This window comes from Balaenoptera musculus, chromosome 14 (genome assembly GCF_009873245.2).
Source record: "Balaenoptera musculus isolate JJ_BM4_2016_0621 chromosome 14, mBalMus1.pri.v3, whole genome shotgun sequence".
In the NCBI taxonomy this organism is placed as follows: Eukaryota; Metazoa; Chordata; class Mammalia; order Artiodactyla; family Balaenopteridae; genus Balaenoptera; species Balaenoptera musculus.
In genome coordinates, this window is record NC_045798.1 from 47,735,271 (window position 1) to 47,760,860 (window position 25,590).

At 39.0% G+C, this 25,590-nt stretch overlaps 1 protein-coding gene across 6 annotated transcripts in view; it reads left to right on the forward strand.

The window, feature by feature from the left end:
• The window catches only part of RNF125 (ring finger protein 125), a 50,219-nt gene that overhangs the window by 11,368 nt on the left and 13,261 nt on the right, over positions 1 to 25,590 (forward strand). For 5 of the 6 annotated variants that reach the window (XM_036823318.1, XM_036823317.1, XM_036823320.1 and 2 more), the window contains exons 2-5: positions 8,703 to 8,856; positions 13,139 to 13,233; positions 15,619 to 15,709; positions 22,961 to 23,068. In XM_036823318.1, coding sequence (XP_036679213.1) covers positions 8,703 to 8,856; positions 13,139 to 13,233; positions 15,619 to 15,709; positions 22,961 to 23,068 — 448 coding nt within the window. Of the gene's footprint in view, positions 1 to 8,702; positions 8,857 to 13,138; positions 13,234 to 15,618; positions 15,710 to 22,960; positions 23,069 to 24,121; positions 25,583 to 25,590 lie in introns of those variants that run through there. The other variant, XM_036823322.1, reaches the window with a different exon arrangement.

Sequence of the window (25,590 nt, forward strand, 5' to 3'; positions counted from 1 at the left end):
ACTCCTACAGGATTCTGAATGGTTCTGTGCTGTGTGTATTTCTGTGATTCTCATGCAGTGTTGTTGTTTGTTGTCACTGGGGCATTTTTTGTTTAGTTGGGTTGCGTTTTTCAGCTTTCTTGAGGTGATACAGTACATAATTGTATACAATCCTATAACCACCACGACAAACAAGATCTAGAACAGTTAGTTGCATTACCCTAAGAAGTTCCCTCGAATCCTTTACAATCAATCCACTCCCCAAACTCCTGGGCCCCAGGCAACCCCATCAGCTTTCTGTCACTGAGCTTTGGAGTCATACAGTAAATAGTCTTGTATTTGACTTCTTTCACTTAGCATAATGGGGCATATATTTGTTGTCATTTGGTATATTGTAAGCCCTTTTGCCTCTGCTTCCCAAATCAATACTAAATCTGTCTGTCCATTTACACTGTCTACTGCTACTTTGCTGGGCTAAGCCACCATCCTCTTTTTTTTTTTTTTTTTTTTTTTTTTAATTTATTTATTTATTTATTTATTTTTGGCTGTGTTGGGTCTTCGTTTCTGTGTGAGGGCTTTCTCTAGTTGCGGCAAGTGGGGGCCACTCTTCATCGCGGTGCGCGGGCCTCTCACTATCGTGGCCTCTCTTGTTGTGGAGCACAGGCTCCAGGCGCGCAGGCTCAGTAGTTGTGGCTCACGGGCCCAGTTGCTCCGTGGCATGTGGGATCTTCCCAGACCAGGGCTCGAACCCGTGTCCCCTGTATTGGCAGGCGGATTCTCAACCACTGCGCCACCAGGGAAGCCCCACCATCCTCTTTTGAACCAACCCTTACAATGGAATTAACACGGGCTCTGAGCCGTGACTCTCGTACCTCTGTAATCCATTCTTCACACAGGAGCCAGTGATCTATGTAATGTAAATCAAGTCGTATCACTCTCCCACTTAAAACCCTCCAGTGCCTTCCCATCACGCTTAGCTCTGGCTTTATGGTTGGTCTCCTACCTACCTTACTGTCCCACATATTGCCAATTACCCTCCCCTGGGCCCCCTGCATTTCAACCACGCTGGCTTTCTGTACCTCAGCAAAATGGTCCCTGTTTTCAGCTGGGAAAACCATTCCCAGATCTTCCCAAGACTGATGCCTTCAAATGTCATCTCAGGGACCACCCATCTCACTGCTCCCTCTGCCCCACCCACTCAATTTTTGTTGTCAACTGTTTTATTCTTCTCAGAGCATTTATCGTTTGCCAGTCTTTTTGTTTACCTGCTCATTTCCTCTCTCCTCCTTCTAGAACTCTTGAGAGCAGGGACCTCAGGCACTGCCATGGTTTCATCTCTGGCATGTCAAACATTGGCAATCATAAGCTATTAGTGAAAATTTCATTAGTGAATGCATGCTTGTATGGTTGGGTCTGGGGAGACTTGTGCATGTTTTATAAATCTTCATTATAACCATGCAATAACTGTTCTTGCTAAAAGCCACATGAATTCATTTTTTTAAAGTTTTGTTTTCTCTCCCTTCAGCCTTTTATTATCTTTCAAATTGTTCTGTGCTCTTTAAACTTATTTAAATAATCATAAATGCAAAGTAATCTTTTCCTCACACTGAATTTGGATGCTCTCAAAAATATCTTTTTTAAAAATGTTTTTCTCTTCAAATCACATTCTGTTAAATATTTCAGGTCTCTCATCCTCCAAGCATTTCCCTTCCCTGTTTTCCAACTAAATTTTTCTGAAAAGTAAAAAAAATTTAAGTCATAGTAAGGTGGTTAATTTTCCCTAACATTTTATTATGAAAAATGTCAAACATACAGCTAAGTTGAAAGAATTGTACAGTGAACAACCATATATCCATACCTATTTCTACAATTGTTAATTTTGCCGTATTTGCTTTTACCTCTCACTTTATCACATACCTATCCATCCAGCAATCCATCTTATTTTTTTGATGCATTTTAGAGTAGGTTACAAACATCAGCATACTCTACCCCTTCTCATATCAGCATGCATAACATTAACCAGAGTTCACAATTTGTTTATGGGATTTTTTAAAGGTAAATTACACATAGAGTGAAATGCATACATCCTAGGTATAACATTTGCAGAGCTTTGACCAATGTTTAGCCCAAACTCCTATCAAGATATAGAATAGTCTCATTACCCCTCGTATGGTTCCCTTATGCCCCTTCCCAGCCATCCCCATCCGTGTACCCCCATAGGCAATCACTGTTGTGTTATTTTTTTCCCTATCATAGATCAGTTTTGCCTATTCAAAAATTTCAAATAAGTGGAATTACACAAGATGTACTTTCTTGTGTCTGGCTTCTTTTTTTAAAATTTATTTTATTGAAGTATAGTTGATTTACAATGTTGTGTTAGTTTCTGGTGTACAGCAAAGTGATTCAGTTACATATATTTATATTTATATATATTCTTTTTCATATTCTTTTCCATTATGGTTTATTACAGGATATTGAATACAGTTCCCTGTGCTATACAGTAGGACCTTGTTGCTTATCCATTCTATATATAATAGTTTGCATCTGCTAATCCCAAACTCCCAGTCCTTCCCTCCCCCACATCCCATCCCCCTTGGCAACCACAAGTCTGTTCTCTATGTCTGTGAGTCTGTTTCTGTTTCGTAGATAAGTTCATGTGTCTGGCTTCTTAGTATGTCTCTGAGAGTCATCCATGTTGTGGCTTGTATCAGTAATTTGTTCTTTTTTATTGCTGTGTAGTATTCCATTGTAGGAATGTGCCATGGGTTGTTTATTCATTTTCTTGTTGATAAATATCTGGGTTATTTCCAGGTTGGGTCTACTGTGAAAACATTCCTTCTGAATACAAATGGATATATTTTTTAACTTCTCGAGTAAAACATGGGCTTGGTACTGCAGGGTCAAGGGGTGCCTGTAAGTTTTGTTTTATCAGACACTACCAGACCATTTATCCCAAGTGGTTGTAGGTAATTAACTTTTTAAAAGAATTGTTTATTGTGTAGGTAATAAGGTTATATGGTGCACACTTAAAATTCGGCAGTGAAAATACCCTTCTTTTACCATATACCCCTTTCTTTCCAGTTCCCATTTCTCCAACAGGTAGATAAATGTTCTTATTTTCTTTACCCTAGATGTTTTTACACATCTACAAACCTGTAAGAAGCTCACCCTCTATATACACTTCTACACTTTGCTTTCTAAGAGGTTTTAGTTTAGAGTTATCTTGTCTCTGTGCCCTGTTATATAATATATACTACCTAAAGCTGAATAGCCCTGTGAGGATTCTGATTAGACAATTCAAAAAATGATCACTTGTATACTTTTCACGCCAAGGTGCTAGGGTAAGGATGGTAGATGCTTCCGCTCTCATGACTTGAATTTGATAACTGTACCTTTAAGGAGAGAATGTTCCCCTCAGATCTTTTGAACTAAGCAGTTCTGCAGTCTTGCTTCTGCACCCCAGAAAGTGAGACTTGAGGTGCAGCAGCATCCAGTACCTTTCCATGGTAACACTGCTAAAAGTTGTGGTTTTTATATACTCATAATCAGTAAGTTCAATCTGTTCCAAAACACCTTAATCTTGATGTGTTTTCTCCAGTTCATAATCACTTCTATTAAGAGTACAGTTAATTGACTAATCTACTGGACTGACAACTAATATTCTCACATAATGCAACGACATCTATATAATGCTCATTTGAGAGTTTCATACCACAGATAACACCACTGTACAGACTTAGTGGGGGTGGTTATAGGGAGGGACCTGATTTTTAAAATGCCTCAATAAATTGATATAGCCACTATGGGGAACAGTATGGAGGTTCCTTAAAAAACTAGAAATAGAACTACCATATGACCCAGCAATCCCACTACTGGGCATATACCCAGAGAAAACCATAATTCAAAAAGATACATGTACCCCAGTGTTCATTGCAGCACTATTTACAATAGCCAGGACACGGAAGCAACTGAAATGTCCATCAACAGAGGAATAGATAAAGAAGATGTGGTACATATATACAATGGATTATTACTTAACCATAAAAAAGAACAAAATTGTGCCATTTGCAGAGACTTGGATGGACCTAGAGACTGTCATACAGAGTGAAGTAAGTCAGAAAGAGAAAAACAAATATCGTATATTAAACCATATATGTGGAATCTAGAAAAATGGTATAGATGAACTTATTTGCAAAGCAGAAATAGAGACACAGACGTAGAGAACAAACGTATGGATACCAAGGGTGTAAGGGTGGGGTGGGATGGATTGGGAGATTGGGACTGACATATATTCACTACTGCATATAAAATAGATAACTAATGAGAACAGACTGTATAGCACAGGGAACTCTACTCAGTGCTCTGTGGTGACCTAAATGGGAAGGAGTCCAAGGAAGAGGGGATATGTGTATACGGGTGACTGATAACACTTTGCTGTACAGCAGAAACTAACACAACAGTGTAAAGCAACTATACGCCAATAAAAAAAATTATTTTAATGCCTCAAGTGTGCTACTTTTCATGAATATCTACTAGGAGTTTCCATTGTTGTGGTTATCAATCATAGTTACAAAAACATGTATGAAGTATTTATAAAATAATAGCAGAAATGTACCCTAGGTAAAGCCCACTGGCTTATACAGCTACATCAGTGATCTCAAACCTTTGCTGCCTCTGCTTGTCACTGGGAGGAATTAAAGTGTCTTTAAGAAGACTACAGGGGGCTTCCCTGGTGGCGCAGCAGTTGAGAGTCTACCTGCCAATGCAGGGGACACGGGTTCGAGCCCTGGTCTGGGAGGATCCCGCGTGCCGCGGAGCAGCTGGGCCCGTGAGCCACAACTACTGAGCCTGTGTGTCTGGAGCTTGTGCTCCGCAACAAGAGAGGCCACGACAGTGAGAGGCCCGCGCACCGCGATGAAGAGTGGCCCCCGCTTGCCGCAACTAGAGAAGGCCCTCGCACAGAAACGAAGACCCAACACAGCCAAAAATAAATATAAATAAATAAAAATTAAAAAAAAATTATAAAGAAGACTACAGGGACTTCCCTGGTGACGCAGTGGTTAAGAATCCGCCTGCCAGTGCAGGGGACACAGGTTCGAGCCCTGGTCCGGGAGGATCCCACATGCCACAGAGCAACTAAGCCCATGTGCCACAACTACTGAGCCTGCACTCTAGAGCCACAACTACTGAGCCCGCAAGTCACAACTACTGAAGCCTGCGCTCCTAGAGCCCGTGCTCCACAGTAAGAGAAGCCACCGCAATGAGAAGCCTGCGCACCGCAACAAAGAGTGGCCCCCCGCTCGCCGCAACTAAAGAAAGCCCGCACACAGCAACAAAGACCCAATGCAGCCATAAATAAATAAATGTATTAAAAAAAAAAAAAGACTAAAAACTTTCAGCCTCTCCCAAAACTGTTTGAGGATAAAAATACTACTGTCTTCTGGCTCTGTGACTTCGGCAAGTTGTTACAGCTCTCTGAACTTCAGTTTGCTATCAGTCAGGGTAAGGAGAAAGCAGCATTTAGGATTCCTGTGAGAGCGAAATGAGGTAAAATGAGCTGATGTGTATCAGTGCCCACCACGGGGCTTGGCACCAGTATATTTTGTTTGTTTGTTTTGCATGTCCCCTGCATTGGCAGGCAGATTCTTAACCACTGTGCCACCAGGGAAGTCCCTTGGCACCAATATTCATCTTCTGTTTGTATTAGCATAAAACTCAAACAAACTGTGAGAAAGGGGGGAAGACTTTTAGTTGACAAGAAACACAGTGTTATCTGCTTGCTCCTAAATTATGTAAACAAAGAATTCCTGTCAAAACCACAGGTGTTGTATTAGAAGTGTTAATTATGAGTTGAGCATTTGGACCATTTGTAATAAATACCCTTCAAAGCTTACACTTTGAGAACCAATTCTTAGGGACTAAAAGAAATGCAAGGACAAATGTGCCTTAGAACTTACAATTAATCACCTGAGACAGAAGTAAAATACAGCAGAGGACTTAGGTCTTTTGATTCTGAAAGTATTGCTCTTTCCAACTGGGGTAGCTGCGGTTGTGGAAAGATAGGTCACTGAATTCTGAGTCAGGAAACCCCAGCTTAAGGTCAACAAAGTTCAGGCACTCTGTAGCTGTGACCTTGCTGAAGTAACTTAACCTCTACATACCTCAGTTTCCTCATCTATAAAGGAAATAATGATCTTTCTTGGGGGTTTATTAAGGTTAAATGAATTAAGGTATGTGGAAGTGTTTTAAAATTTTGTAAATAAAAAAAAGCAGTGTATCAAATTTGAAATTATATCAAAATATAAAGTTACCACATGACATTAATAACAAAAACACCCAGGAAGAAAAGGGTAGGAACCCAGGCAGATCTGGGGTTCTAAATAAAGAGCAGGATAGTCCTATCAACTTGTTGCTGAATCAGTCTTTATGTCACTCTGTTTAGTATTCATCTCCCAGAGAGAGGGTTTACTTAGTGTGGCCGACATTAGGCGCTCTGCCTTCAGCAGAGGATTATGGGCACCTGGATTGAGGTCCCACTAAATTGTATCTCATATAAGAGGTGTAGTTCCTGCAGAGCAAAATCAGGATGCTATGGCAAGAAAAAGGGGAAATGGGTGCTGGGCAGGCATCAACATCAAGAAGGCATTCTTGATGCATTCTTGAGGCATCTGCCTCAAGAACAATGAAGACGTAAGCATCCTCTGTGTGCATATAAGAATTTTATAACAGAGGCAGAAGAGAGTACTTTTAAGAATTAGTAATGGCTGGGCTTCCCTGGTGGCGCAGTGGTTAAGAATCCACCTGCCAATGCAGGGGACACGGGTTTGAGCCCTGGTCCGGGAAGAATCCCACATGCCGCGGAGCAACTAAGCCCGTGTGCCACAACTACTGAGCCTGCGCTTTAGAGCCCGCGTGCCACAACTACTGAAGCCCGCGTGCTTAGAGCCCGTGCTCTGCAACAAGAGAAGCCACCCAATGAGAAGCCCGCGCACTGCAAAGAAGAGTAGCCCCTGCTCTCCTCAATTAGAGAAAAGTCCACGCGCAACAACGAAGACCCAACGCAGCTAAAAACGAAAATAAATAAATTAAAAAAAAAAAAGAATCAGTAATGGCTAATATGCTAGGAATTTTGTTTGTGAAACTTCATTCAGCTGTATGTCTACCTATGATATATGAACTTTTCAGTATGTATAGTTTACTTAAATAGCTTAACTTTTGCCGTGTATAAATATTCGCAAATATATATTACATGTTGAGTTAAGAGCTGTCAGCTCATGCTAATGTGTATAACCTATTGAAATGCTCACTTTTACTTCTGTGCACGTGTAGCCTTCAGCAGCTCCCATAGATAGGTCAAGATTTTCTGTGAATTCCGTTGACTGTGTTAAGATTTTATCATGATCATCTTTAAGTAAACAGAGAATATATTTCTTGATGTGGAGGACATTCCTAAAGTGGTAGTTTTGATTAGATAATTTCCTGCATCTGAGGATGAGTTTAAAATTATTTTATGAAGACTTTAATGTGTTTCGTATTTTTACCTCCTCAACTTGCTGCTATTTTCTTATCTAACACACAGAATCTCACAGAGCAAAGACCTATTCCCCCCAGCCCCACAGATTTTAAGATAAAATAGGATTAAAGAAAAGAAAGAACACATTAGATATCCTTTGAGTTACAGGGGGTTTTTTGAAGTGTAGTTGATATACAATGTTGTGTTAGTTTCAGGTATCCAGGAAAGTGATTCATTTATACACACACTTAGGTATAGATATAGATATATTCTTTTTCAGATTCTTTTCCATTATAGGTTATTAAGATATTGAATATAGTTCCCTGTGTTATACAGTTGGTCCTTGTTGCTTATGTATTTTATATATAGTAGTATGTATCTGCTAATCCCAAACTCCTAATTTGTCCCTCCCTCTCCCTTTCCCCTTTGGTAATCATAAGTTTATTTTCTATGTCTGTGAGTCTGTTTCTGTTTTGTAAATAATTTATTTGTATCATTTTTTTAGATTCTACATATAAGTGATACCATGTGATATTTGTCCTTCTCTGACTTACTTCACTTAGTATGATCATCTCTAGGTCCATCCATGTTGCTGAAATGGCATTATTTCATTATTTTTTATGGCTGGCAATATTTGGGTTATAGTTTTCATTCTGTTTGTAGGAAGGCTGTTTCACCACTTTGTCTGTCACCTTCTGTTTATTTTTGGCTGTGTTGTGTCTTCGTTTCTGTGCGAGGGCTTTCTCTAGTTGTGGCAAGTGGGGACCACTCTTCATCGCGGTGCGCGGGCCTCTCACTATCGCGGCCTCTCCCGTTGCAGAGCACAGGCTCCAGACGCGCAGGCTCAGTAGTTGTGGCTCACGGGCCTAGTTGCTCCGCGGCATGTGGGATCTTCCCAGACCAGGGCACGAACCCGTGTCCCCTGCATTAGCAGGCAGATTCTCAACAACTGCGCCACCAGGGAAGCCCCTGTCACCTTCTGTTTAAATGCGTGCAGCACACGTGGTGAGAACGTGTGGCCCCAGGGAGGTCTTGCAGGGAAGGTAAGAGACTCCCCAGCAGCTGTAGGATGCAGATGGAGCTTTCGTTTGGCAGAACAGCTCTTAGTGTACAAGGTGTCATTAAAATACAGTTTCCATAAATGAACACCTAGTGGTGGCTCCTTTATACTGTTAAGGAAAGTGATGTATTCTTGGTTTGTGTCCTGTAGATTCTGCCGTTCTTGCATTGCTACCAGTCTCAAGAACAATAAGTGGACCTGTCCTTACTGCCGGGCATATCTTCCTTCTGAAGGAGTTCCAGCAACTGATGTAGCCAAGAAAATGAAATCCGAGTTCCAGAATTGCACCGAGTGTGACACCCTGGTATGTGACCCTGCCTTTGCTCATAGTTACCGGCTTAGAACTCTGAGAAAATTGTTTTGCAGCCAGTCATTTCACCTATGCCTTTGACCTCATCCTACCCCGACTTTCCAAAGTTTATTGTCTCAGCCTCTCCTCTTCCTTTCCTCTGGTTTCCTATGTATGGGCTGCTGGACAGCAGTCACTGATGCCCACCATCACCTAATTTTTCAAACAAATGCTTTCATTGACCACCTCCATTTCCTCTCTTCCCATTACTCCCATGACCCCCTATTATGTGGCCTCCATTCCTGCTATGCTGTTGCAGCCCACCCAATGAATAGCTTTATTTTCAATTCCAGTGGCATAATTCCACCTCTACTGTTCTGGGCTTTGCAGTATTTATCTCTGTTGACCACTTCCTCCTTGTTGCAGTTTTCCTCTGTTGTTACTATGCTAGCCTGGTTAGATCATGTGAGGTCTTAGAAGCTGTGACAAAGATTCTAGATTTTATCTTAAATGCAGTAGTGAGTCATAGAAAAAGTATAAGCTTTTGATCAGGTTTATATTTTTAAGATATCACTCTAGCATGTGAGTGGAAAATGGTTTGGAGGGGGCAAAAGCAGGATTGGTGAAGCCAATTTAGTGGATTTTAGGGTAGGTGTTAAGGAAGCTGGGTTAGGGTAATAGCATTAGGTATGGAATAAGAAGTTGTTTCAAGGTGTATTCTGGAGAGGGATTGAAGGAAATTGATAATTAACTGGATGTGGAGGTGAGTGACAGTGAGGTATCAAAATGTTCCCCAAGTTTCTGAGATGAGTAGGTGAAGGTGCTAATGTGGCGAGCAAATTTAGAGAAGAATCCACAAAGTTAAGTCTTAGATACATTAAATTTGAACTGCTAACGGAAGGATATTTAGGTATTACCTGTCTAGAGATCAAAACAAAGATCGCGTACTGAAGATCTGAATTTCTCTGGAGAACCTTTCTTGATTGTTCATCTAAAATATAGCCTGTTACACTTTCTCTTAGCAGTCTGTGCTTTCTCTTCGTAGCACTTATCACCATTTGTAATTATGCTTTTGTGATTTTTTTAAATTTAATGTCCATTATCCATTATCCCCACAAGATTCCATGAGGGTAAGGACCATGACTGTTTTATTGACAGCTGTATACCCAGCACTTTGAAGAGTGACTGGCACATAATAAATGCTCAATGCATTTTTGAATATTTTTGTAAGACTCAAAAATCTATTCGTGGCTGCCTGATTACAGAATCCATGCATGGTCTTTGGAGTCAGACATGCTGGGATTAAACACTAATTCTCTCCCTTACTCTTTGTGATTTGGGGCAAGTTATTAATCTAAGTTTTTGTTTGACTCTTTTAAATTGAGGGAAAAGGTAATGCTCGTGTCACAGGGTGGTTGTAAAGGTAAACAACAAAACGTAAGTGGCTTTTAGCACTGTGGAACATAGTAAGTGCTCAAAATCAATAGCTTTTCACATTCTTAATATCATTACTGATTATTTTTACTTTGATATTTTGCCATCATTTAAAATTCAACATGCACAAAATCAAACTCCACGTATTATTTTGTCTTCCAGTTCTTTATCCCATCTTTGGTACCTGTCAGAAGCAAGAGCATTCTCTCAGTTATCCTGGGTGGAGATCCCCTTCCTTTTCTCACCCCGCTGCATTTCTGATTATTCAGAAGTATTTTGATCTTTCCTTTGAGGTATTTCTTGTATCTGTTCCTCTTGTCAGGAATACCGCCATTCCTTCTACAGACATTTTCAACTCTTCTTACTGTTCAGAGTCCTCCCTACCTCCCTTCCACGAGCCTGGCTTTAGTATTCCAGTCCCCAGTATCAAACGGTTTCCTGTCTGCTTGTCTTCACATCTTTTTTTCTTTTTTTTTTTTTAATTTTATAGCTACTTTATTTTTATTTATTTATTTATTTTTGGCTGTGTTGGGTCTTCGGTTCGTGCGAGGGCTTTCTCCAGTTGCGGCAAGCGGGGGCCACTCTTCATCGCGGTGCGGGGACCGCTCTTCATCGCGGTGCGCGGGCCTTTCACTATCGCGGCCCCTCCCGTTGCGGGGCACAGGCTCCAGACGCGCAGGCTCAGTAGTTGTGGCTCACGGGCCCAGCTACTCCGTGGCATGTGGGATCTTCCCAGACCAGGGCTCGAACCCGTGTCCCCTGCATTAGCAGGCAGATTCTCAACCACTGCGGCACCAGGGAAGCCCCCTTCACATCTTTTGTTTATTTTTCCTCCATTAGATGATAAGCACCTTTAGCGCAAGCTCAGTGGCTTGTGCTCCTTCTGCCACCTCTGACCATGGCTTTCACAGTTTTGTGTCTGGGGTAAACGCTCTATGAATTTATCAATTCATCTGTCAGGGCATAGTCCCCAGATTGCTAATTTATGTGAGGAACGTGTCTCTTTGTTGATCAAGGAATATAAAGAAGAAGAAAGAAACTTTTAACAAGTCATAAGGAGATGAGAGAGCACTGATGTGCAAAGTTGGATGTTAAAAGTTGTAGAACAGTCTGTCGTTTGTTGTTTTTTTTTTTAATTAATTATTTGTTTTTGGCTGCATTGGGTCTTCGTTGCTGTGCGTGGGCTTTCTCTAGTTGCGGCGAGTGGGGGCTACTCTTCGTTGCGGTGCGTGAGCTTCTCATTGCGGTGGCTTCTCTTATTGTGGGACAAGGGCTCTAGGCACGCGGGCTTCAGTTGTTGTGCACATGGGCTCTAGGGTGCAGGCTCAGCAGTTGTGGCGCATGGGCTTAGCTGCTCCGTGGCACACGGGATCTTCCCAGACCCGTGTCCCCTGCCTTGGCAGGCGGATTCTTAACCACTGCACCACCAGGGAAGTCCCAAACATTTTGTTTTAAGACAGATGTCTAGATCGGTCCTAGCTTTTACATCTTTTTAGATGGATAGTTATAAAGCAAGGATTTGTTCTTACTTTTCCATTTGCTTTTTTTTAATAATTTATTTATTTTATTTATTTATTTTTGGCTGCATTGGGTCTTCATTGCTGTGTGCGGGCTTTCTCTAGTTGCGGCAAGCGGGGGCTACTCTTTGTTGCGGTGCGCGGGCTCAATAGTTGTGGCTCACGGGCTCTAGAGTGCAGGCTCAGTAGTTGTGGCACATGGGCTTAGTTGCTCCACGGCATGTGGGATCTTCCCGGACCAGGGATCGAACCCGTGTCCCCTGAATTGGCAGGTGGATTCTTAACCACTGTGCCACCAGGGAAGCCCCCCATTTGCTTTTATTTTTGTCTTTTGTGACAGTTATAACTGTTTTCTTGACATGATAGATTTCATGTCTGAGGTTTAACTTCCGTAGCTTGGGCAAAATGAAGCAGGGTGGGTCGGCCACCTTACAGAGCTTCCTTTAGCACAAGATCTTATCAGAGTTTCTAATGACACATTTAGTAGAGTATGTGTTATTTAGCAACAGATCCCTCATGGTTAGGAAATCTGAATGTATATCTGGAAGGACAAGGGCTCTTTATTCTGCCTTGATAAAAATGGACTGCAGTAGCTGTCCTTTATGTTTGCTCTTAATGGGGCCATTAAGTATACTGTATATTGTGAATTCATGTAATACTACTGGATGTATTATAAAGCCATGGTATTTATATCTTTCCCTGAAGCACAGGGTTTCTTTTTACTTACTCTGGACATCTCTAAAATCCATCTATTTATTCTTTTTACCTCTCTTTGTTTTTCTTTCTTTCTATCTCTCTTTTTACTTTTTTTCTTTCCTTCCTTTTGCTCTTTTTCCCCTCCCCTTTTTCTTCCTTACTTCCTTCTTTCCATCACCGATTTAGGTAATAGTATCCAAAAAAAGTAAACTTGCTTTAATATACATCTTTCCACTTTAAAAAACATATACTTTCTAGAAGAACCAAATTGAAGAACTCAGCTTTTGGGTCTTCTAGTTGTAAGAAAATTTTAAAATAGTGGTTTTTTTGGGGACATCCCTGCCAGTCCAGTGTTTAAGACTCCGTGCTCCCAATGCAGGGGGTGCGGGTTCAATCCCTGGTCGGGGAACAAAGATCCCACATGCCTCGTGACGTGGCCAAAAAAAAAAAACTACTTAAAATAGTGTTATTCTTGATAATGCCTTAAATTGGTTGTACTATTATCATGATTGCATACTTTTAATCAACTGACCCCACACTATGACCTTATTTGAAATAAGGAAAGCAATAAAGCTGGGTCACAAAAGACTTCATTGACTGAAATGAGCCCCTTTTCAACAGTGAGCTTATTTTAATCTGCTTTTATATAGGTTTGCCTCAGTGAAATGAGGGCACACATAAGAACATGTCAGAAGTACATAGATAAGTATGGACCACTACAAGAACTTGGAGAGACAGCAACAAGGTTTGTTTCAGTACAATTTAGTTTAATGCTAAATTTGATACGCTTATAAAGAACTTAATGAGCCAGAAAGCTTAACGTTTTTGTGCTGAAAATATGTATGTAGTTATGTTTTGGCTTCTAACCATAATACCTATTATTGGTAATCATTTGTTAATGGGAATAATTACAAAAGAATTTTGCTCTCTCTGCTTTAAAAACTTTGTATGGGGAGAACCAACTGAACACTGGAGAGACTGTGGAAACTTCCTCAGACAAGTTTATGTGGAAGAAGATACAAAAATAGAAAGCAGAACTGTTCAATTTCTGCTAGGCTTTATTTTGTGACTAATAGAGTCCTGAAGTAGATGATGGTTTAGAGGTTGTTGTCTTTACTTTTCCATCACCTCCTCTCAGTTCCCCAGCTCATTCTCTCTCATTTTGCTGGTTTCTCTTTAGAAGGGACGAAGTGACATCTCAGTATGTATTCTAAAAAGAAAGAACAGGCGTGGGGCAGGCATTCTGAATCCTATACCTGTTTGCTGGGTAATCTTATATGGGGCTGGAGGAAGGATGGAGGTGGCTAGTAGGTGTAATGGAGGATATTGATCATTAATTATTTTTTCTTAAAAAAAAAAAGAAAGAAAGAAATCTGGGTTATTACTCTCCTGATGGGCAGAGGAATTAAAAAGTTTGGCATCTGCCTCTGCTAAAGAAATAAAGAAATGATCTGTGTTCTCCTGCATAGGGATGATGGTTTTGAAACCATTAAATCTTCTTATGAACGCAGCTATCCAAAGAGGTATTCAGTATAATTTCTTCTTTTCTCCTGAAGATAAATGTTAGTTCTGCTTATTTTAAGAAAACGCATGTATAGCCCAGGGATAGATACCCAATATTTTGTAATAACCTATAAGGGAAAAGAATCTCAAAAAGAATATATATGTATGAGATATATATATAAAACTGAATCACTGTGCTGTGCACCTGAAACTAATACAACTTTGTAAATCAACTGTACTTAAATAAAAATGTTTAAAAAAAGAAAATATACTACTCTAAATATAACTTAAATTTCCTAACCCAAAAGTCTAAACGATCACCCCATTCCTCTCGTTTTACTAGAGATTACTTTGCAAATGTACCTTTTATTATAGGATTATACCATTCTGTTAAATTGTAAGTGAGTATTTTAGCTCTAGGCAGAGTATGAATTCTGTGTGGTTTGATTGTAAGGTTGATAGGCTTTATGAAAATTTTAAAATATACTAAACCTAATTTAAATACTAATTTCTCCTGCTAGTTAGAATGAAATAATAAAGAACTGAAATAACAGAAAATGAGAAGGGTTGTTGATTAATCAGTATTACAGGATAGATTAATATTTGCATTTAAGATAGAAATCTTTGCTTTATGGAAGAACTTATTACTACATAATTCAAATTTTAAAAATTCTTATGCAGGGAGCTTGTCCAGAATACAAGTCTTGGGGAACAGGAAGTTCTATCTACAATGGAAAGTGAGCAAAAAATTCCAAGCCTCCATATTGTCCCTAAGAATTTAAGGCAGCACTGTGCAATGGAAATATAATGCAGAGCACATATGTAATTTTAAATTCTCTAATAGCCATACTCAAAAAAGTAAAAAGAAACAAGTGAAATTAATTTGTAATATATTTTATTTAACTGAATATAGCCAAAGTCTTATCCTTTGAACATGTAATCAATATATAAATTATTGAGATATTTTACTTTTTTATGTATATATAAAGCCTTCAAAATTGAGTGTGTGTTTTATACTTCCAGCATATCTCAGTTTGGACTAGCCCAGTAGACACATACCGAATGACTAGTCCGTTGGACAGCACAGATGTGAGGGACAGATACGCCTAGGTGTGCATAAGGAGGTAACAAGGTAGTTGCAGGCTGTTTTCCATTCTTCACTGGATGCTAATACTGTGAGTTGACACCTGTAGTTATATATGCCAGTGTTGTTAGATATGCTAGTTGGAGAACAAAGTAACACCCCATTCAGATGTTACCTGATTTAGGAAAGGGAGGAAGTAAAAGGGACAGAAGAAGTAACCTAGGCACAGCTGGGTGGTTTGTTCCTCTGTTTCTCAATTAATGGGGTGCTCAGGTTGTATTTCTCTTCCAAAGAAAATAAAGTGCTTCAAGCGCACTATAACTGATTCTCTATCCTGCCCCTGTGAGGTTGCACATTTACATTTCTCATGAGAAGAAATTTAGGCACCAAGATTATTATCAGGATTGGAAAAAGAACATCAACTCAGAAAGAATGAGGACTAGAAACTAGATCCACTTACATTCTGTTTTTTACCTCTAGTTAAGTGACTACTGTCTAATTATCAACAATTTCAGTAATGTTTGTATTCTATGTAATTTCCAGGTGTGTATGTCCATTTTGTCAGAAGGAATTGGATGAAGACAGCTTGCTGGATCATTGCATTACTCATCACAGATCAGAAAGGAGACCTGTGGTGAGGATTTGTGTTACTATACATTTCTGCAGTGTCTAAATTTGGTACACATTAGAAAACGTGGAGTCTTAACCATTGGACCGCCAGGGAGTTCCCCTTATAATTTTCATTTTTGTATAGTTGAGAGGTAAGGCAGGGTGATGATGGATACATCATCATTTACTTAGCCATTTTACTATTTTAGAACATTTGGATTGGTGACAATTTTTAGGATTTGAATTCACGTTCTTGTACATTTAAACTTTTCCCTCTACAGCACTTTTTTCCTAAGAGGAGATTCCTTAGATTGATATTTCTGAGACCAAGAGTGCAAGTTTTTATTAACTCTTGAAATGTGTTCTAAAAAGTTTGAGTCAATTTATATTTGTGTCAGCAATTTATGAGTAAACCACTTTCACCTTAACCTGGCCAAGATTGGGTACGTTTATTTATTTTAAAAAAAAAATTTTTTTTTGATTTAGGAGAGTATCTTGAATTACCCAATAAGAGAGTTTTTTACATAGTAATATCCTGTAGCATATTTCTAACTCAGAGAAAAAGGACAAAATATGATCAACAAAATCAGAGTAGAGACTATTCTTATACGGAAAGAAATTATAAAATGATGGTATGAACACAAATGTATGGACTTTTGAATGTTGTACTTATAAGGGATAAATTATGCGTACACTTATTTTTAAATTATCCAGGCTTAACAGATGTGAAATGATACCTTGAAGAGTTTTTTGAATTTTATTTTAGTTTTATGTTGTATATGTGTACATGTGTATATATGTGTATGTGTGTTTTTTATATATATGAGTTTGAGGTTTTTTTAGTTTGTTTTTCCATAAAATCCTTTTGGAAAGTTGAAATGTAAGTATATTAGATAGGTGATTGATAGAGAGATAGCTAGATAGCCCTTACGACAATCCTATGAGATAGATATGATTCTTATCCCCATTTTACGGATGATAAACTGGGGCTCAGAGAGGTTAAGTCTTATGAGGTAAGTCTCATAGCTGGTAAATAAGCAGAGCTACAGTTTGAACCCAGTAGTCTAGCTCCAGGGCATAAACACTGTGCTCCACTAGCAAGTTCAAGACAAAAGTCCTCCCACAACACAGTCAAAGGAATTTGTTATTCATCCTAATGGCCCAGAGGTTTGGTTCTTGGAATGGCTAGCTAAGAGCTTGATATGTGTTGGGGCAGCAGAGGAGGGTGTCATGGGCTTTTCCTGCTCAAGTTGCTCTGTGGGAGGAACTGGGCTAAGGAGGTGTTTTATGATAGGTCCCTGGAGAACCGTCCTAGAGGAAGCTTGAAGAAAGCATTAGGATGGCATAATAGTGACTACCATTTACTGAGTTCTGGGTGCCTCTTTGCCTTCTCCTAGCAACCCTATGAAGGAGGTATTATCGACACAGTCTGAGCCCTGACCAGTAGTGCCGGGGTGCTGCTCTGGCTGGAGGAACACTAGGCACTCTGGACCATGGGCCGCATTACAGCACCCCTCCAGGGCAGGCCCCATATTTGTCCATCCATTGGTACTGTGTACCTGCTCTGCAGAAATCCAGTCCACGTGCCGCTCAGTTTGGCCATCAGATTGAAGGCGGCCCATGGAAGCTGGGTCTTCTATGATTCAGAGGTCATAGAGGTCATTGAAGAAAGCCGACATGAGGACAGAGATAAACCAGCAATCGTGGGATTTAGTAGTTAAAATGCCTAGGCTTTGCTGGAGCAAAGTGAGAGTAGCATTGACATATATATGCTACTGAATGTAAAATAGTTGGCTGGTGGGAAGCAGCAGCATAGCACAGGGAGATCGGCTTGGTGCTTTGCTATGACCTAGAGGGGTGGGATAGGGAGGGTGGAGAGAGGCTGAAGAGGGAGGGGATATGGGGACACGTGTATGCATATGGCTGATTCACTTTGTTGTGCAACAGAAACTCACACGGTATTGTGAAGCGATTATACTCCAATAAAGTTCTATTAAAAATAATAATAATTTGTATATCTGGAGTTATATACAACATATTATTAAAATTAATCCCACCTGTTTCTTTTTAGTTTTTGTAATGTGGCTAGTCAAAAAATACAATTATGTGTGTGGCTTCTGTTACATTTCTATTGAACAGCAATGCCCTGGGGCGGGGGGAGGAAAGCCTAGGCTTTGGAGGAGATAAGCTTTGGTGCAAATCGCAGAAAATCCCATTAACCTCTTTGCCTCTGTTTCATCATTTGTAAAATGGAGATGATGATAATGATGATGCCTTTTTCACAGGGTAAGTGAGTCAGGTGATGACGCCGGGTTACTACCATTTTTGCAGCTATATCAAATCAAGGCTGGAGCAGATTTCTCAGAGGAAGCCATGTACTCTCACAGTTGGGGAACCCAAGCTGGGAGAGGTGGAGGAGGTGAAGTAAATTTTACCACAAGACCAGGATGCTATCAAGGCCTTCAGGCAGGAACAGATTGCTCAGAAAACCATGGTTCTGTAATACACCAGGGCTGTGTAAAAGTGGTCTCTGGAACAGAAAACCTTCAGGTTTCCTGTGTTAGTGTTCCGTGCTTAAGTGTAGAAGCTTAAGACACGCACTCTGAAGCATCTAGTGCCACTAGAAGTCCGGAAAAACCCTGTGGTTAGGAAAAGGCTGGATGCAGATACTGTGGCAGGGCTGGAGTCACGTGCTTAGGGATCCTCTGGGGGCACATAGATGAAAACACCCGGTGGAATCCTTGGATGAGGAGGGCTGAGTCTAAGCTGCTTCTGGATTGGTGTGGAAGTTAACAAGGAATTATTGCTCTAAAGGACTGAATTGCTAGGTTTGCCTTCAGATAAGATCAGTGACATCATCTGACTTACCAGATATAAGAAGTTTCAGGGCAGTTAGAGATTTGGGCTAACGATTCTGCCTTCCAGATAGAATTAGATAATTCAGAGATGAAACCACAAGCAACTAATCTTTTCTTTCTGAGTTGCTCAAGCAAACAGGGGTAGTAGGTTATGAACATCAAGGAATTTTGACTCTTCTCATGTGCAACCTCAGAACAGCTCCTTTTTGTCACACAGTAATTATATTCTGCCATGTTTTCTTTTTCTTTTTTTGAAAAATTATATCTATGGAATATTGGACTCAAAAAAGGCAAATGACACACACAGCATGCTTCAGATTGAATTATGAGACCACTCTTGAGAGAAATTTAATATTTTATCTTATAAAGGGAAGACGTTTCAGCAAGAACCACACTTTCTGGCTCTTCTCTCTTTCCAGTGTTTTCTTTCACTGGTTGGTTCTTTTCTGTGTGCCCCTTCCCCCTCCCCCCCCCCCACTCTGCCCAGCATGTGGGATCTTAGTTCCCCAACCAGGGATTGAACCTGCACCCCCTGCGGTGGAAGCGTGGAGTCTTAACCACTGGACCGCTAAGGAAGTCCCCACTGGTTGGTTCTTATTTATCCTTTAGAACTCAACTTAAAATTCACTTCTCTGACACCCAAATTAATTTCCGCTCTTGCTTTTCTCCCCTCTTTTTTCTCATTTATCACAATTCGTTAATTGTGTATTTGTGTCTGTCTCTCCCTCCAAATTATTAGGTTCATGAAGCCATAGAACTTAATTTCTTTGTTCAGCACTGCATGCCCAGCTCTTGGCAGAGAACCTAGCACATAGTAGGATGTAGTGATATGAAAAATGGGATATTTAAAAAATCATATTTCCATTCACACAGGTTCAAAGGTAGTCTTATTTTCTGCCTTGATCCTGAGGTTCATTCCTTATGGGAAGGGACAGGACTTCAGCTGGTTTGGAATTAAAAGCTGTAGTGACAAGAGCCTGAGCCCTCAACCCCACAGCAGTTTATTTCTGTGGGGATTCAGAATATCTGTGGCTGGACTGGGCAGTGGGAGCGTATGTGCATAAATGTGTTAGAAGGAGAAAATCTTCCTTAGATATGCTTCCAAACTCCTATTAAATTAGATGTGCCATCTGGTACCTTAAGTTTGGTTGGATATTTGTCTATAATTATTTTCAGTGCATGTCTCTTTTGGCATTGGATTCCGTTATCTTTAATTTCTTCCCCAAATGGTATTTACCATTATATAGAAAGTGTCCTGTAATTGGCTGAGTTGCTGTGGAGGTTAATCGAAACCACGGATAGAGCTGGGTGTCCATTGTAATAGATGCTCCAAAGGATTGAGGTTAGTGGCAGCTTCTAATATGGTGGCTGTTATTTACCCATTGCGTTCACTGTCATATAAGGTCCATGCCGAGGTGAGGCCAACATCCTTTTTTTTTCAGTTGAAGTACAGATGATGTACAATATTATATAAGTTACAGGTGTAGGTATACAATATAGTGATTCTCAAGTTTTAAAGGTTATACTCCATTTATAATTATTATAAAATATTGGTCATAATCCCAATATATGGGATATATGTTGTATAATATATCCTTGTAGCTTATTTTATATATAATAGTTTGTACCCCTTAATCCCCTACCTCTTAATCCTCTACCCCTATGTTACCCCTCCCCTTCCCCTACTGGTAACCACTAGTTTGTTCTCTATATCTGTGAGTCTGCTTCTTTTTTGTTATATTCACTAGTCTGTTGTAATTTTTTTAGATTCCACATATAAGTGATATCATACAGAATGTGTCTTTCTCTGACTGACTTATTTCCCTTAGCATAATACCCTCCAAGTCCATCCATGTTGCTGCAAATGGCAAGATTTCCTTTTTTTATGGCTGAATAGTATTCCACTGTGTATATATATACCATATCTTCTTTATCCCTTCATCTGTTGATGGACACTTAGGTTGTTTCTATTATTAAAATATTTCTTGGTCTTAGCTCTGTTCTCACTATGTAGGGGTCTCAGGGTAGATTGAGTGCTATTTTGGGATAGCCATGTTGTCAATTAACCAAGATAGCTAGAACATAAGGAAGTCATTAATTATTATAAAGCAATAATAATTTAAATGATGTAATTTTATTTAAAATAAGACATTAAGATTAATCGAGTAGAGCAAAATTTTAAAATGGACCTTATTTATAGAAGTTAAGCATATTGAAACTGGGACCCACCCCCACATGAAATAATAAGAAAGAAAAGAATTATGTAAAGATCTCATTTAAATTTAGAGAAAAACATCATCCAAGCTGATAAATTAGACACTGTTATAATATGAAAAGGACATTGGATTGTCTAGTAGAGGCCTAGATTCCAGCTCTGATACTTGAAGTGGTGTAAATTTAAGCTAATTTTTTTCCTCTCTGAAATTGGGTTCATCAACAAAATAAAAATGATAATTCACTGGGTTTCTGTGAGAATCAAATGAGAATACCACCTCATTTATTGCCTAACATATACTTGGCACTCAGTAATGATTCTGCATCTCATTTTTAAAAATGAATACACGAAGAAATACAATTTAAAAAAAAACCTATGTTAAGACGTAATAAAGTGGTATATATTAAAAGAAAGAGTCACTTATATTAGCCATTTGAGAATTACAAGTTAAAACCATGATGAGATACCACTACATGCCTATGAAAACAACTAAAATAGAAAAATGTTGACAGTAACTAATGGTGATGAGAATGAGGAAAAACTAGATAATTCACTCATTGCTTGTGGGAATGTAAAATGGTCCAGCCATTTACAAACAAAGTAGTTTGGCAGTTTTTTACAAAGTTAACTGTAACACTAACCCAGCAATCGCACTCCTAGAAATTATTCCTAGAAAAATGAAAATATGTTTACACAAAACATCTATGCACAAATGTTCATTGCAGCTCTATTTGTAGCAGCCCAAAACAACAAATGTCCTTCAAAGGTAAATGGATAAACTGTGGTACATCCATACCATGGAATACTACGCAGCAGTAAAAAGGAAGGAACTATATTGATGCACACAACAATTTGGATGAATCCCAAGGCCATTATGCTTAGTGAAAAAAAGCCAGTCTCAAAAGTTCTAGAGAAGAGATCGGTGGTTGCCAGGGTTTGGGAGAGAAGAGGAAGTTAAGGAGCAGCCCAAGGGAGTTCTTTGTTGTGAGAGAACAGTTCTGTATCTTGATTGTGTTGGTAGTTACATGCATTTCTATATGTGTGATAAAATTTCATAGAACTATACGTACACACCCCAAAAAATGAGTTCATGCAAAAAATGGTGAAATCTAAGTCAGATGTTGTCTAGTTAATTGCCAATTTCCTGGTTTTGGTAATGTACCACAGTTATGTAAGAAGTTACCATTTGGGGAAGCTGGGTGATTGTGACATGGTACCTCTCTGCATTATTTTTGCAATTTCTTGTGAGCTTATAAATATTTCAAAATGAAAAAGTTTTATTAGAGAGCCATTAATGGCTATTAAATTAGGAAAATATGTATAAATACTAATACCTGATGCTGGTATTAGTATTTGATGCTGGTGTATTATAATCTGTATTGCTGGTGGCAGTATAAAACTATAGAGTAATATATATTATGAACTGTGAAGTTCATAACTTTGACCTTCTAATCTCCATTTATGGTCATGTATCCTAAGAAAATAATCCCCCCAAAAGTAAACAATATAGATACTGTAATTTGTAATAATAGAATATCCACATACCAAGAAAACGTCAGTATTCCAAGAGGTAGGTAACTAATTAAATTATGGCACACCTACTGACTGTAATATTGTTTAAATGATAAAGTGATAGGGACTTCCCTGGTGGCACAGTGGTTAAGAATCTGACTGCCAATGCAGGGGACACGTGTTCGAGCCCTGGTCTGGGAAGATCCCATGTGCCGCGTAGCAACTAAGCCCATGTGCCACAACTACTGAGCCTGTGCTCTAGAGCCTGTGAGCCACAACTACTGAGCCCACGTGCCACAACTACTGAAGCCCATGCGCCTAGAGCCCGTGCTCTGCAACAAGAGAAGCCACCACAATGAGAAGCCCACGCATCGCAACAAAGAGTAGCCCCTGCTCGCCACAACTAGAGAAAGCCCCGCGCGCAGCAACAAAGACCCAATGCAGCCAAAAATAAATAAATTAATTTTTTAAAAAGTGATAAACATATACTTTTATATACAAGAAATGCATATGAAGAAATAAGTGCAATTTTATTTCTTTATGTTGCCTTAATATTTATACAATTCTAAAACAATACCAAGATATGGCCAATCTAAAATTCATTTTGTTGAATGGTTATTTAATTTTTTAATTCTGACAATAATGATTATTTAAAATTCTCTCTTGAACTCTTGATCTTGTTTATTTCCAGTTCTGTCCACTTTGCCGTTTAGTACCTAATGAGAATCCAAGCAGCTTCAATGGCAGCTTAATAAGACATTTGCAAGTCAGTCACACTTTGTTTTATGATGATTTCATAGTAAGTATATTTTCTTACTTTTACATTATGTTTTTATGCTGTGTTTAGCTTACCTTTCTTAATTCAAGTGAGTAAGATTGTAGAGGAAAAAATGTATGTATAGCTAAAATGTTAAATATTAGCATTAAGTAGGAAATCATAAAAACATGCTGTTTTATAAACTGACTGTTAACAGTAAAGTAGTTACCTGCCTTAGACAAAATCATTTTCTTTGTGATGTAAATAATTAGCCATTGTATAAAGACCTAGATTTCACTTTCACATTATTTTAATTTCTACTCTAGTGCCTCCCAATATATGTTAATAGTTATAATTTTTATGAAGTAAAAACCTTATATAGCTGAGAGGAAATCATATCAGTAAGGAAATGGCTCAGAGAATTTGCGTTCATTTTATAATACACTGAATGGCTAGTAACAGACATGACATTATCAGTGTAGCGAGACACACGGGCTCTATTTTTAATTTAAATTCTATAAAACACAACTCTCGTGTTTATTGAGCTTTTTTAAACTTTAAAAAAATTTATTATGAAAAAATTTTAAACATACACAGAAGTAGACAGGATAATATAATGAACCCCTGTATACCCATCAGCTACCCATCAATAACTACCAACTCATGGCCAATCTCATTATATTAAGGATTTTTTTAAGATGAAAGAAAAATCTGGTATAGTATGAATAGTTCTAATACTTATGACCGTAGTTTCTGTTATCAGAAATGGTAATAACAAGCAAAAGGTTAACATAGCCTTTTTTCTGTGTGTTGTCATGTGAGAGTGGTGCTTTGTCCCCAGAGTCCCTTTCAGCAAAGGGGTATAGCCTATCATGGGCGGGAAAATCACTCATAGCCATGCTCTGAAACAGTACATTTTATTGTTACGTTTATCTAAATACATGAAATGTTAAGGGTTAAATTTGAATTTGCATATAATTTTCACATGATTTTGACTATTTTTATGCAATCTCAAGATGGAATTTAATAATTGTTGAAAGTTGTCATTGGAAATTTTTCTCCATGCATTCTGATCTGCCCACTATGATTATCCAGATTCAACACAGGGGACCTGGGTTCTGACCTGGGTTTCAGTAACAGCCCTGTCACAGCTGTGTGACCTTAGGCAAGGTATTTAACATTGGAGCCTCTGTTTGTTCATTTGTTAAGTGAGGAGAGCAAAGTACATACTGCTTCCAGAAGCTCTTGTGGGAATTAAATGAGATAACGCATGTAGAGTGATTTGCACAGTTAGGGCACGGATGTTAGGCAAACTGGAGGTGGGGAGAGGGTAAATGGGAATATCAGGACCACCTGAAGAATCAAACAAACCACACTACAGAGGCTTCATATTCTTTCCTGCGTCTCTCAAATAATGTCTTTTCTGGCCACCAAGGCACACAAGCCCTCAACAGAGCCATGTGTTCTCATTTTTCATAACACGTAGGGGTTCCTCTTTATCTTAGCTCCATAAGACGTTTTAAAAGCCAGGTTGATTCCACGGCTGTCTTGGCTGTTCATGTTCAATCCATTCTTCTCAAGATCATTCAAAGTATGACCCAGGGCTGGTCAGGAAGAAGCCACTTTGATGAGAATACTTTCCACCCACTCAAAACCATATTCTTGGATGTGAAAGTGAGGTTGAAACAGTGTTCTTTGTTTTGATTTTCTGTTTCCTAAACTACCAAGTACTATGCTAGGCATTTTATGCAAATTATCTCATTTTATTCCTTGCAGCAACTTCTGTGAAGTGAGTGCTATATCATTATCCTTACTTAGCTATGAAATATCTGATGCTCAAAGGTTAATAAATTGCCTCAGAACAACCTGGCATTGAGTCCAAATCTTGTGCTCTGCTGTGCTTTATAGCTTTCCTTTGGATTTTTTTTATTTGCTTTTATGTTTTAGAGTGGACTTCCAGTAAAGATTTTATTTCATTTTTTTAGTTTATTGGCGAAGAGGAGATGGACTGCAGAGGATGGGGCTCTTAATACTTTTTGCTTTATTTATAGAACGTGCTGACCTAAAGTTTTGAATTCCATTTTGACCATAGGGAAGCAAGGAGAAAGAGCGTTTTGTTTTCAACCTTTTTTTTTTCAAAACTAGATATTCAGTAGTACAGCTGGGATTGGTGAGTCCTATGGGAATGTCTTAACTTTACGTGTCTTAACTATTACATGTCTTATCTATGGGAATGTCTTAACTATTACATGTTTACGTGGAGCTTAGCACTCTGACAGGATTTGTACTGTTGACTAAAAACTACTAGTTAGATCAGATAAAAACTTTAAATTCCAGATCAAAACTATTTTACTAAGACTGTAGCTAGTTAATTGATAGGCAGTAAAAAATGAAATAGAAAATGCAGAGGCCCCAAAGCAAAAGTCCTGGGTTCTATGAGGTTTTGTGGAAACTTGGACTAAATTCAGGGCTTCACTTTGCAAAATGAGGCATTGTCTTAACTCTCATCCTCCAATTTCTGAAAACTGTCATCTCTGACTGTATGTTTCTAATTATTTTTCTTT